The sequence below is a fragment of the Taudactylus pleione genome, unplaced genomic scaffold (assembly GCF_031769625.1).
Source record: "Taudactylus pleione unplaced genomic scaffold, aTauple2 ptg000078l, whole genome shotgun sequence".
NCBI classification, from domain to species: Eukaryota; Metazoa; Chordata; class Amphibia; order Anura; family Myobatrachidae; genus Taudactylus; species Taudactylus pleione.
Window position 1 is genome coordinate 550,066 of NW_028284480.1, and position 15,172 is coordinate 565,237.

Consider the following 15,172-nt stretch of genomic DNA (forward strand, 5'->3'; position numbering starts at 1 on the left):
GGCACTACTCTGGACAATGCATCAGGGGGACCACTACTTGGGGCACTGCACAGGGGGGACTACTACTGCGGGCACTATATAAGGGACACTACTGGGCGCACTGCATAGGGTGAACCACTACTTGGGGCACTGCATAGGGGGACCACTACTGGGGGCACTGCATAGGGGGGACCACTACTGGGGGCATTGCATAAGGGGGACTATTACTGGAGGCATTATAGAAGGAGCACTGCATAGGGGGGACCACTAATGGGGGCACTGCATAGGGGGAACTACTACTGGGGGCACTATATAAGGTGCTCTACTGGAGGCACTATATAAGGGGCATTACTGGGGGCACTGCATAGGGAGAACTACTACTGGGGGCACTGCATAGGGGGGACCTCTACTGGGGTCACTGCATAGGGGGACTACTACTGGGGCACTGTATAAGTGGCATTGCATAGGGGGGACCACTACTGGGGGCACTGTATAAGGGGCATTACTGGGAGCACTGCATAGGGGGGACCAATACTGGGGGCACTGCATAGGGGGGACCACTATTGGGGGAACTGCATAGGGGGGACTACTACTGGGGGCATTATAGAAGGGCCACTGCATAGGGGGGGACCACTACTGGGGGTACTACATGGGGGGACCACTACTGGGGGCACTATATAAGGTGCACTACTGGGGTCACTGCATAGGGAGGACTACTACTGGGGGCAATACTGGGAGCACTGCTGGGTGGGGGCCTCTACTGGGGTCACTGCATAGAGGGGACTACTACTGGGGGCATTATAGAAGGGCCACTGCATAGGGGGGACCACTACTTGGGGTACTGCATGGGGGGGACCACTACTGGGGGTGCTATATAAGGTGCACTACTGGGGGCACTGCATAGGGGGACCACTACTGGGGGCACTGCATAGGGGGGACCACTACTGGGGGCACTGCATAGGGAGGACTGCTACTGGGGGCAATACTGGGAGCACTGCTGGGTGGGGGCCTCTACTGGGGTCACTGCATAGGGGGACTGCTACTGGGGGCACTATATAAGGTGCACTACTGGGAGCACTGCATAGGGAGGACTACTACTGGGGGTACTATATAAGGTGCAATACTGGAGGCACTGCATAGGGGGACTACTACTGGGGGCACAATATAAGGGGCACTACTGAGGGCACTGCATAGGGGGACCACTACTTTGGGCACTGCATAGGGGGGACTACTACTTGGGGCACTATATAAGGGACACTCCTGGGGGCACTGCATAGGGGGGACTGAGGTCACTATATAAGGGGCACTACTAGGGGCACCACATAGGGAGGACTACTACTGGGGGCACTGCATAAGGGTATCACTACTGGGGGCATTGCATAGGGGGGACTACTACTGGGGCACTGTATAAGTGGCACTGCTTAGGGGGGACCACTACTGGGGGCACTGCATAAGTGGGACAACTACTGGGGGCACTGAATAAGGGGCACTACTGGGAGCACTGTATAGGGGGGGCACTACTGGGAGCACTGTATAAGGGGCACTGCATAGGGGGGACCACTACTGGGGGCACTGCATAGTGGGACCACTATTAGCGGCACTGTATAAGGGGCATTACTGGGAGCACTGTATACTGTAAGTGGTACTACTGGGGGAACTGTATAAGGGGCACTATATAAGGGGCACTGTATAAGGATGCACTACTGGTGCACTGTATAAGGGGCACTGCATAGGGGGACCACTACTGGGGGCACTGTATAAGGTGCACTACTGGGAGCAGTGCTTATGGGGGAACACTACTGGGGAATTACTGGTGGCACTGTATAAGTAGTACTACTGGGGGCAATGTATAAGGGGCACTTCATAAAGTGCACAGTATAAGGGTGCATTACTGGGAACACTGAATAAGGATGCACTGCTGGGGTCACTGTATAAGGGGCGCTGTATAGGGGAGCTACTACAGGGGGCACTGCATAAGGGGCACTGCTACTGGGGACATTGCATAAGGGACACCACTACAGTGGGCATTGCAAGAGGGGCACTACTACTTGGGGCATTAAGGTGTATATGGAATGGAAAAGAATGCCCCCAGAGTGACAAGAAACTGTGGTGTGTCATGTTGCCATGACCCTATTTTCCAGTGTCCATGCTCCTTGTGGCATGTGACCACACCCACTTTTTTGATGTGCACACCTACTTAGGGTCCGAGGGGGCTCCGTTTTTTAACTTGCCCTGGGCTCCAAATGCCCTAGTTACACCACTGGGCTGCAGGGGGGGAGGGTTAGGGTTAGGCTGTGGGGGAGGTTATGGTTAGGTTGGAGGTAGTGAGTTTGGGTTAAGCTTTGGGAAAGGTGGTTAGGGGGAGAGTTAGGGGATAGAGTTAGGACACTTACCTAATTAGGTCAGGATTCTGACTGTCTGAATGTCGCTGTCGATATTCAGACTGCCGTCATCCCGACCGCAGGGATCCCGACCGCAGGGTACCATCATTGTGAGTAAAGTTCATTGAGCTCGATTGATATTTAGTGCAGACAAATGACAGTAAATGAAGTAGCTATACTCTCACCATAAAACCATGACACAGCAATTGCCTCTAAGAACACAACTGCGATGATAGAGCAGCCAGCCCCGAATTCCTCCAGAAGTTTGACAACATATGCTCCTCCCTGATAAAACAAGACATTGAATACATTTATTTTATTACATATAGAATAGACTTATGCAGGTACAATATATTTTTTTTGACTATAATAGCATTTTGTAGCATAATACAGGGAATAAAGTATATACATGGGCCACACAACACAGGGCCTGATTCAGAGCCGATCGCTCTGACCATGAAAATGGAGCGCCCTCCTGGACGCTCGCATAGCTGTGGGTGACCACCCACAGCTTATGTGAGCGTCCATGATGATGGTCGCGATGGTCAAGACCATCGCGACCATCGGGCTTACGACGGAGACCCTGCGGTAGGGTCTCGCTGCCGCAAGCCCAGGAGTGATTTTGGCTCTATCAGAGCCAAAATCACTCCCACTGACATCACTAGTGATGTCAGTGGGGCCGGCTTCAGACGGTAGGCGTTCCCATGGCAGCCACGCCCCCGGCACGCCCACCAAAGGGGGCGGGCTGTCAATCAACATCGACAGCACGCCCCCTTTGGTGCGAGACCCGGAGCGACGGAGAGCCCGTCGCTATCCGGGTCTCGCGCATGCGCACGACGGAGCTCCCTCCATCGTGCGCATGTGCAGTGGGGCAACATCGACCCGCTTGCGAGCGTCCTGCGCTCGTGAGCGGGTCTGAATGACCCCCACTGTTCCCTCTAACATCTAGAAATTACAACATTAAGAGGTTAATTTGTTACAAAATTATTTTGTGCATTGTTAGAGATGTTCACCACTAGGGCCCAGTGTGTTAAATATGGGCAACCTTTGCATTGTTTCATGGATTTGCATGCACTGCAAGTCACATTTGTTCCCAGTTATATATGTTTAGAATGCACCAGTATAATTTTTTTAATAAGAAGCTTTTACTTCTAAAATGTTTTTTTTAATCCCTAGAGTGCCGAAGAATACTTAGATTTGCACTCTGTATACACTTATAAAGTGTTATTTTAGAAGCACTTTAGAAGTGTATACAGAATATAAGTCTCATAAGTCTCATTGCAGATGACGTTATCATAACACAGCTACATTCATCCACTACACTGAAGAGCGAGGGGATGAGATGAGGCCACTAATTGTGCCCGATCTTCCAGATAATTTGGAGTATTTAATAGAGTTTGTCTGACTATATAATAAGAAGAATAAGATATTTTACATTGAATGATGTTGTTAAAGCATGGTCATAATACTGGGCTAGCTTAGCAGAAAGACTTCCCACATAGGGCCTGATTCAGAGCCGGACGCAATTAGTGCTCGCTCGTCCAGAAAATAGGGGTGGCTATTCAAATGAACCGTTCGCTCTTTGCGGTCTGTTCACGCCTCTAGGTCTGAACGAGCGAACAAAACTTGCGGTCGTTTTTTGGAAAAATACGCCCCCTGGCCGCTCGCATCCTACGTCATGTCCGCTATTTCTTAGATTAATCGAGTACATCGACCAGGGTATGAACTGCTCGCTATTCTTGGGGTTGGTTTTTGCTACCACAATCTTGCGAGCAGTTCTGGCTATAAAATAACCCAGTGACGTGGTCAATGACGCTGCTGTATTAATTATGCACACCCATAAAAAGCCTGTTTTGACCTTTAAGCACGCCTGCGTTCGGATCTCCACTCCCCGTTTTCATGCACCTGCCCCTGTTTTACTAACCCACATACGCCTCTTTCTGTCACTCAAATTATCAGGCATTCGCTATTTTGCGAGCACATGAATTTCGACCGCACTGACTGGTTCGCGCATGCGTATAATGAGCCGTACGCATGCGCAGTTGGGCAAACATCGCTCGGAGCGAACGAGCGGCTCTGAATCAGGCCCATAGTTTGCTCTAATACCAGCAGGGTATGCTATCTTACATATCCTTCTTAGGGTGATGGGATTTCACATCACTGCATATTCATATCAAGATTTGAACACAAATGGTGGAGATTATATATGTTACAAGTAACAGAACATACTACACCATCAGAATTTTATCTAATTTTTACATGTATGTGGACTGAGACGACACAATAAAAGATCCAAAGATCTGGAGGATTGTCATTCCACACATACAGAAACCTCACAAAAGTCCGGGATCATTTTATTTGATATAAACAGTTTTAAGTGTTTTTCTTTGAAGTTTTATAGAATGTAAATATTTTTTTGTCACATGTGAAATTTTGTAAACCCTCATATGGGATATTTTCTGGAAGTCATGATATAACTTATTATGTGCTGAAAAATTTGCCGCTGACTATACGTAAAGCATTTTTGTATCTACTGTAACAAACCTATCCTACTGTAACATTATTTGTTACTGTGCAGAAAAAGACATTGATTTTTCTAATGTTAAACATAGAAGTCATCAGATGTAACAGCCTGCAAAATTTCAAGTCACCAGAAATTGCCCTGGAAAAGTCGCTATACCGTACAATAGAGGTGCTTCTGGCCAGCGAGATAGCTGCAAATGACCAATGTCTATGTCTCATTTAGCAGAAGAGAGTTTGTCGGTTATATATATATATATATATATATATATAAAATTATATATATATATATATATAATATATATATATACCAACAAAGTGTAGGTATTCTAACCCTGTCGGGATGCTGGTGTCAGTATTCTGCCCACCGGGAACCCAAAAGCCGGCATCCCGTACCCATCCCTTATACATACAGGGCTGTAGAGAGCCCGGGCGGGCACAGGTAAAGGAGGGGGTGTGGCCTAATCACGGGAGGCATGGCCACGCCCCCTTGACAAAAAAAAGAACAAATCACTTTTGCAGCGCCGTGTAGCGGCCCTGCGCGCTGGGGAAGGGGGTGCTGTAAGCCCCCCAGCCCAGTGCTAAGCAGACAGGGGCGCGATCAGTGTGATCACTCCCCCCACAGCCATAGGAGACTGTTCCGACTGCTACAGCAGCCGGGAGCAGTCTCGCACTGCAGCCCAGCACAAGCTGTGTGCTGAGCTGCTGTGAGGGAGGAGGGGGGGCAACGCCAGACCCGGGCCCCTCTAGCAAGCCCGGGCCCGGGTAAACTGTACCCCCCCCCTCTTTCGGCGCCCGTGTAAACATATGTCTGCTTTATACTGTCTGTTGGGGCACAGGATTTTTTCTCCATAAACAAAGTTTTTCTCCAAGCACTTTTTGGCATAATTCCTACAGCTCCTTGCTGACATGCATTAGATTAAGCATTTCATAGATTACATTTGTCCATAACTTCAAAAACATATACAAGCTTTGTTGCACAGTTGTAACAGTGCTTTGCCTTACTTGTGTTAAAGTGCTGAGTGAACCAGTAAAGCAGATTGTCACCAATCCAAGGACAAACAGCTCTCTCTTCTTACCCAGAATATTGGGGTATTCATCCATGATGGCGGTGATGACGGCTTCAAGACCACCAAACTAAGTAATATAGAGACAACAAACGGATCTAACAAAAACGAAAGCCCTTGGAGATAAACACACTAAACAATAATGTAGTTACATCAGCCTTTATTAGAAATGTATTGTACTATTTTGGACTTACTGTACATACAAGTGTATTGGGGTGCTATAATTGATCAATTACAGAGTACTGACCAAAAATTGCATATTAAAGTGTTAAATATCTCTGGGAAAAAAGGGCAAGACATATTTTTTACAGTAAGCAGACAAAATGTTTGATTGTGATATTATTCTCAATATTACATTAAATTGAAGTCTGTTATTTTGACTGTCTTACTGTATATTACAAAAGAGTGTTTCCAATTCTTATATTTGTTTTAAAGCCGGAATATAACTTGACAGTATATGAGTTGACTTACTGTACTGTCCAAACCAAGTGTGATTATCATCAGAAAAAATATAATGGCAAAGAATGTTGAGCCAACCATGTTAGCAATGGCTTCTGGGTAAGTGATGAATAGCAGGCTGGGTCCTATGAAAACAAAACACAAAGCAATATACTGTATATTGAAAATATTTATCTTGTCATGTAAGTGTTAAGTGTTATCAAATTGAAATTTTGACATATGTTAATTTTTGGGATAAAAAAATTCTGTGTGCCATATACGTACCAATAAGTGTAATGTGTGTAAATATTGTGTGATGGGACCTTTACAGATAACCACAACTAAAGGGGCATATTTATTAATTATCTCCAATTAAGCAGCCCCCTTATAAACCAAAGGGGCTGCTTTTGTGATTAAAAACAGGGTACTGTAGCGGATATCCCGATAGCTGCTATGTTCCTCCCTAAATACATCCCCAGGAGCCTTAGTATATGCGGGTACCCCCAAACAGGGGTATTTTGAGGGCATATCCAGCATATAGTTTTTGCTAAATATGCCCCAAAGTGTTCACATACACATCTGCTTTTCTCACAATGCAATGACATTCAATTATTCTTAAAATGATCACTACATGTGTAGAACACAAACATCACAATTGATACAATCTCATTGAAACGGTCTGTAAGAAATATGACTGGCTCACTCTAATCACCCAGCACTTGAAAACAATGTTACTCTGTGTGTGTAGATACAACAATCATAATTTAGTTATATACTGTATTTATATGAAGGCTGAGTATATCATCATTCTCAGATTTAGGTTATTCTATGTAAACAAATTGTCCTTTAAAACTTTTTTGTATGAATACTTTCAAATGAAATTCGTAAAACCAATGTGGTTCCTATAATTGCAATAAAATTGACACAGCACAAAGATATGAATATAGGTAAGTTTGGGAAAAAGAAAACTCTTCCAGTCACAAAATGGGATAATAATACATTGTATAGTATATAGGCTCTGATTCAGATATGGACGGTATTGCACAGCCGCAAGGAATCAGCTATGTACAGTCTAACTAATATGCTAATGCAGCAGGAGGTGTCTGTAGGAAATAGATACCTCCTGCATGCATCTGCGATCCGAGTGCAACGCCTGTAGACACTACATCGGATCACCCTAGCGACCATAGGTAAGGTTGATGCTTTGGCCAGGCTGCGTTAGCTGAAGCTTATGCAGCCTGACCGGCTCCTGGTTGCTTGTGAGGCCAGGAAATCACCTCAGCGCTCCCAGGAAACCTGGGCAACATGCCCCTGTGTTTCTGGGAATGAAGCTCGGCGCCACCCTCAAACGTCCGTAGCCTGTCAATCAGGCTGTGGCTCAGGGGGCACTACGGCTGTGATCGCAGGTGCCCATGATACACATGCGCACAATGGATCCTGCACATGCACAGGCGCCCCACCATCGGATATGTACGATTTACTTACATATCTGAATCAGGTTCATAATTCACTGCACCAAGGGAAAATGATTTTATGGATTGTATAAGTATCATAATTACTCCTGCAGCAACAACTGATAGAAAGTTTACCAATATACAACCTATTATTAGAAATATTTTATTTGACCGCAGTGTACAAATATACACAGATCTGGCTATGCTCACCTTTGTCCTTTGCAACATCTTCCACTTCAACATCGCGCATTTCAGCCATATAACCTAGTACTGTGAAAATCACAAACCCAGAGAGGAAGCTGGTCAAACAGTTCACTGCACTGGTGATAATAGCATCTCTGAAAAGCATAAAAATAGACACAAGCTTTGGGTTGCGTACACATTCAAAATCTATATAATTTAAGTCTAAGTTAACAAACAAATATTTTATAGATACAGTAATATAATTTATCACTCCTTAGCAATCAGTGATCCATATATCAACAGTGGCAACAAACAAATATATTTAAGAACAAAGGAGTCAGTATGTATTTTAAATGTAGCCATCTGTATATATTAGTATGTTTAATTGTTGCAAAGTGTAGTTGCATCAAACGCAATTATGCAAGTAAGGAAGGTATGGGCTGGTACACCGAACCTTACTTAGGGTTGCCATCCATCCAGGATTCCTCTGTCCAGAGTCCGATGGCTTGCTAATCCCAGACAGGCAGTGTCTAGAAATCTCATGGCATCACTGTCTGAGGCATATAATGGGGCATGAGGGGGCTCTGGACTGGCTTATAAGAGCAAGAAGGAGCTTTGGGCTGGCATATAAAGGCACAAGGGAGCACTGGGCTGGCATATAAGGCTCAGAGGAATATACTGGGGCATGAGGGAGCTCTGAGCTTTGATAGAAGAGCATGAGGGAGCTCTGAGGTGAATAAAGTGACATGAAGATGCACTAGGCTGGCATATAAGGGCATGAGTGGGCTCAGAGGAATATAAAGAGGCATGGATGGTTACAGTGCCATCCATTAGGCCCATTAAGTGGACATATTGCCCATCACTGGCCTTAGGGTGTGGCAAATACATTGTTGGATGCACACTGTAGTTTCTATTACCACTGAAAGAGCTAAATGGCGGTGCAGCATACAGGAGAAAAGGGGAGATGGTTAGGTACAGTGCCACTAACAATGTCAATTTTGGGTATGCTGACTTTTGCAATGGACTACAGAATAAAGTATACCCTGAAATGGTATTTAAGGGGTCAATTCAGTTAGCAGCGTGTTGGCTCACAGTGCGAGTAAGTGCAGCCATATGCTGCTGCACATACAGTAGCTACAAACTTGTGGATTTTTGTTTGCAGCCCCATAGGGTCCTAAATGACTTGACCACAAGGTGATGTGCGCTGAACATGAAGTAATACATTGTTGCATTTGGCCTGGGTGAAGATCAGTAAAGGTGGGTACACACTAGAACGATATCTGCCCAATTTGTCATTTCCGGGCAAATCGGAACGAGAAATCAGGTATATCGTTAAGTGTGTGTGTCTAATTTACGCACTCCTGCGGTCGCATGAGATATCTTCTGGTTGGTTGTGCTGCACGGTCAGTCAGGAGATATGCAGCATGGCATCCTACATCGCACTGTCACCCCCTGCATCGTGCAAGTGTGGATGCATTTTCCAATGCAGGGTCCCTGACGCCCGTCGGTTCGCCAGCTACACATTGTTCTAATGTGTAGCCGGCTTAGGACGTCTAGTGCTCCGTTCTAGCTAAGGTTGTAGTTTATGCCTACAGCTAAACTTAAATCTAAAGTACTAGTATCAAAGGTCCTTTAACTGACTCATTACGACTTCCTAGTTCCACAGAATAATGAAAACAAAACAAACAGCAAGAAAGCAGACAATAATTATGTGAGTGTAGTTTGCAATATACAGATATAAGTACTCTTTAGGCCTGGATTTGGGCAGGATAAAGCAAACAAGCCAGGCTGTAAAAACAAAGATAATATTTTGCAGGCCTGCACATTCCCAGAGACATGCAGTAACCTCAAGGGGGTAAGTAGCTTTTCTTAGTAAGGGCTCTATTTACTACAATCCGCATTTGTAATGCAGATTGTAGTGTGATATTACCGACTGAATTTGCATTGCGAATTCAGGCAATATCACAGGGCTTTACTACAAATCCCTTGCAGGGACAGAGGGCCTGATTCAGACCCGCTCGCGAGCGCTGAGCGCTCGCAAGCCGGTCGATGGTGCCCTAGTGCGCATGCGCACGACGGAGACCCGCATAGCACCAAAGGGGGCGTGCTGTTGATGGTGAGGACAGCACACCCCCTTTGGTGGGCGTGCCAGGGGCGTGGCTGCCCAGACGGAGGCGTTTCCATGGGAACGCCTACTGTCTGGGGCCGGCCCCACTGACAGCACTAGTGATGTCAGTGTGAGTGCTTTCGGCTCTGATAGAGACAAAAGCACTCCTGGGCTTGTGGCAGCGAGACCCTACCGCAGGGTCTCGTCGCAAGCCCGATGGTTGCGATGGTCTTGACCATCGCGCCCATCTTTTTGGCTGCTCGCATAAGCTGTGGGTGGTCACCCACAGCTATGCGAGCGGCCAGGAGGCCGCTCCAATTTTAGGTAGGAGGGCCCTGATTCAGAGCGAGCGCTCTGGTCAGAGCATCCGGCTCTGAATCAGGCCCAGAGCTGATAAAGCTCTGTCCCTGCGAATTCCCTCCGCACACTTATCACGGTATTTTCGCATAAAATACCGTGACAAATGCCGACGCATGCGCCAACCGACCATCGATAAGCCCCACCCCCGTTGCTAAGCCCCACCCTCCGCAATCACAGACCCCCCCCGCGACCCCCCTCCCTTAATTACACTTGCCTGCAGTGATCGGTGCTCCAGTGATGTCCTCCGTGGCTCCGGTCAGCTGACATCCCATCCCGCACTGGGACCCAGTCAAGTGACGACTGGGCCCCAGTGCAAGCTGGGAGATCAGCTGACCAGAGGGGAGACATCACCGGAGCCCTGATCACCGGTCCCTGGACTCGGGTACATTTTTCTTCTTTACTATTTTTTTATTCTTTTTTTTTTACAGTGTATCAGCGTGGTCTGTTTAGACCTCACAGCTGATCACTGGGGCCGGCTCCAGGCTCTGCTCTGCCTGTTAGAGCAGAGCAGGAGTCCGGTAACCATGGAAGATCCCCGGTAATTTTTCACAATTTATTTTTAGTAACTTTGGCCAGATCACATTTCCCATTACAATGATGGGAAATGTTATCTGCTTACTAAAAATAAGTGATAATTGGGGCTTGAAGTAGAATTTTACGAATTCTACTCCAATTGCCCTGTAGTAACTGTAGGTGATACTAAAATAATGTGAAAAGGGTGTGAGAACACCTTTTTTCACTTTATTTTAGTAAAAATAATGTTAATAAATAGAGCCCTTGAGAAGCAATTGCTGCATAGAGGGTTTTGGTGCAGAGTACGGGAAGTGTTATTCAGACTTGAACTTGCATTTACTGAAACAAGTTGGTGGCAGTGGTATAGTGTGAATGGTAATTTGCTCCCTGTGGTGTATTATTGTATCCTTTCTATTCAGCAATAATTTCATATATACTTATCATCACACAGATTTTAACTTTTCTGTATTTTCAGAGGGAGTACTTCCACATTATAGGGTTGATTCAGGTTGGATCACAAGGCTGTGGATGCATGCAACCAGTTAATGTTTGTGTTCTGTGCATGCGTTATTGACAGCAAGTACCATTTGGGGTGGAGAGGAAGGGGGGGGTGATTAAAAGAAAGCAGGCGTGCCTGTGCGTATGAATGCCGTTACAGGGGCGTGCATAATTAAGCTCCAGCAACGGTATACGCAGACTGAGCTTTGCATGTCGACAGGAAGCTTCACAGGTAGTGCGGCATATCAAGCTCAACCACAACATTGCGTATGGGTCCGATGTTACCGATGTTTTCGCTGACTTGTGGATGTATGTAATGGGAAGTGGGCGGCTTTATAGGCTGGAGCATCTTTGGTATAGTGCTGTTATCACAGTGCGATCGCATTTATTTGCATAATTTCGCTACGTAGGGTGCATGCGATTGCAGACTTGCAATCCGAGCTACATCAGGCCCCATGTTCATTAGCATCTTACAGATTATTGCTTTTCTAACATCTAATGAACCACAAAAGTGGAACCAAATCTGATGTATTGTGGTACTGTGAGGTTGTATTGTAGTGTTCTACCTGTAGCAATTGTTGTTGAATGGATTGTAACTTGCCAGTGCTAAGAGAACTCCGAATCCCGGCCCCAGAGAGAAAAATATCTGGGTTGCAGCATCCACCCACACCTGAGAAATGAAAGCACACAGTTAGGTCCTCCCTAGGATTGTACTGAATTTGTTTAATTAATTACAGACAAAGGAAAAACCCATTTGTATAGGCTGAACCAATATAAATAATGCTATCAATTCACTATGTACCAGACTCGAGCATCACTGGATAAGGGTCACAAAGGCATGAGCCCAGAATTGGACACATTTCTCCAAAGATTAGTACCCAGGGCTAAATATTTTACCAATTTATTCATTTAAACTAACAATTAATGTGAGCCATGTAAAAACAAAAATAGGACTGTGGCCATTCACATTAGCTGGTGTAGCTATGCAAAATACGAAAATACAAAATGCTCGTAATTACGTTTCAGACTATTGTAACTTAGCACCTTCATTTAAAAAAATGAGCAGGAGGTCATCATTTATAAGACCTTCATATTATATATATGATGAAGTCCAGCTATTAAAGCATAAACTCTGGGACTCTCAATGACATTCTGATGTTACCTTGCTGTTGGTGGTACATTTGGATGAGCAATTTTTTTATGTAAGATTTTTTATTTTTGGGTGTTGTATAAATAAATTGTGAAATACTATACCATGGGAGCCATTACTCTCTCTGAACATATGGAAATCATGCAATAATATAATATATATACATCCTGATGATAACTGAACAAAGTTGGCGATTCTTGGATATCCCTACAAGGTGAAGGAGTTTGGACTTATGTCCAGTGTGATTTAGAAAAAGAAAAAACATAGATGTGCATGGTTTTTAACCAACCCGGTCTGCATATTAAGTATCTTTATCATTGTCCATTCCCAAATTACTACACCAGAAGGCACTTGTTTCTCACATGTTATAGTATGCAATCCTACTGGGACTATACAACAAGGGTCTCCTAGGAAAACATACAGCTGCCACTGATACATGTTGCAGGTATAATTTTAGAAGGATTTCTTGGAAAGACATTTACATACACAGACTATTTTTGGGTGTAGCGCTATATATATATATATATATATATATATATATATATATCTCAATCTCCTTGTCTCCCTGAAGAGTCTAGCTATCTCCCTGATTGCACCTTACACCCATTATGTAGCTGTTATATACGGAATGGGATTGTAAATGGAGTTCAAATCCTGACACTGTGAGCCCGACAGTTGGAAATCCCGACAGCGTGAGGTAAGTACCCTAACCCTCCCCTCTACCTCCCCCTAACCCTAACCCTCCTTTAGGGGTGCCTAACCCTAACTTCGCCCCCTAGTGCCTAACCCTAAGCTCCCCCAGGGGTGCCTAAACCTAACCCCCCTCCCCGCACCCTAAACCTAACCCTCCCGGGTGGGTGCCTACCCTACCGCCCCCAGGGGTGCCTAACCTTAACCCCCCTTCTACTAATCTAACCCTAGCCCTCTCGGGGGGTTGCCTAACCTTAAGTCCCCCCGGGGGTACCCTAAACCTAACCCACCGCTCCCGCGGCTAACAGGATGGGCGCCCCGTACTTACCTCGTTCGGGCCCGCGTCGTCCAGGATTCTGGCATCGGGATTATGAGGGTCTGTCAGCTGTAGCAGGGCCTGGGTAGCAAAAGTCCCTGCTACTATAGGAGGTGGTGAGCACTCGTGAGAACTAACATAGCACCAACAGCAGACAGAGGTGATAGAAGACATATTATTCACCTATATATCCTCACTATAGCTGTCAGCTGGATAGGAGACAGATGAAGGGCAGTGATTAAAGAGAGCAAGCGTTTTTTAGTACATACAAAACTCCCATAGCAGCTTTTATAGGAAATGAGCTGGGCAGGGGGGTGAGTACCAGTTAACCATCAGCATATGTTAGAAGCCATTAATGACTGTTCATCTGTCTCCACCTAATGCAGGTACTTTGCCACTTATAAAGAAATCTACATTAAAGACCAGGACAGCATGCAGCATAAATATATAAAAGCTGAAAGGGAAATTCATTTGCAACCATTAATTTGGTTCATTAAAGTTGAAACAACATGAGTGAGCAGCTGCCTCTGTGAACTCTGCCATACCTGCTTGCTATCTACTTCTCTAGGCTATTTAGTTAGCCTCCCAATATACACACCTGACCTTGGATCCTTACCTGGTCATGGACAGATACGTCGAGGTGCAGCACTCCTTTAAGCAGCCGCCGGTGGTCTTGTTGCAGCAGCAAAAGAAGCCCTGGGCAGGTCCCAACATGGCACCCGGACCTGAAACCAGAGCGGGGACGCCAGCACCAAAGAAAATAATAGAGGCTACAGCTGAAGACCCTGATCAGCCCCAGGTACGCAGGGATTTAGACTCCCCAGTGAATTATGGAGACATTGCTGATGCTATTAAAAGCACTATGATGCCATTGTTAAAGCAGGAAGTGCCTGACATCACAAAACAATTGCAGGGCTTGTCCCACAGAGTGTCAGTAGTGAAGGAAATGGTGGAGAATAATTTTCAACATATTTCACACTTAAAGAAATCGTTATGCAAGTTGGAGAAAGATAATTATCATTTATTAAACAAGATTGACGATATTGAGAACAGATCTAGACGCAATAATATTTGCCTAGTGGGCCTCCTGGAAACCATTAAAGGACCTGCACTCGCACACTTTGTGTGCAACACCCTACCTACACTGCTGGACATAGAAGCTGACTGCTCAGATCTTGTAGTGGAACGTGTACATAGAGTGGGACCAAACTCATCTCAAACATCCACCCATCCAAGAGTAGTTATATTCAAATGTTTCAATTATCTGCACAAAATGCTGTTTTGGTCCCTTTACATTGGGAAAGCCATACATTACGCTTATTCCAAGATTACTCAGTTGAGCTATCTAGAGCACGAAAAGCCTTCAGCCCAATATGTGCTTCCCTCATTAAATCTAAGAGAAAGTTCGCTCTGATCTACCCGGCCAGACTCCGGCTGTTTGACGGATCCTCTTATAAGGATTTCACAATTCCAGAAGACGCAGCAGCTTATCTCAGAGAAGAAGCTGAAGATCCTG

At 45.5% G+C, this 15,172-nt stretch overlaps 1 protein-coding gene across 2 annotated transcripts in view; it reads right to left on the bottom strand.

Annotated features, from left to right (window-relative positions):
- Positions 1-15,172, bottom strand: part of LOC148532368 (sodium-dependent serotonin transporter-like) — a 96,875-nt gene that overhangs the window by 18,838 nt on the left and 62,865 nt on the right. The window contains exons 6-10 of one of the 2 annotated variants that reach the window (XM_088467928.1): positions 12,067-12,170; positions 8,050-8,177; positions 6,419-6,531; positions 5,886-6,017; positions 2,546-2,645 (exon numbers count right to left, since the gene is read on the bottom strand). In XM_088467928.1, the coding sequence (XP_088324054.1) occupies positions 2,546-2,645; positions 5,886-6,017; positions 6,419-6,531; positions 8,050-8,177; positions 12,067-12,170 (577 nt within the window). Of the gene's footprint in view, positions 1-2,545; positions 2,646-5,885; positions 6,018-6,394; positions 6,532-8,049; positions 8,178-12,066; positions 12,171-15,172 lie in introns of both variants that reach the window. The other variant, XM_088467927.1, reaches the window with a different exon arrangement.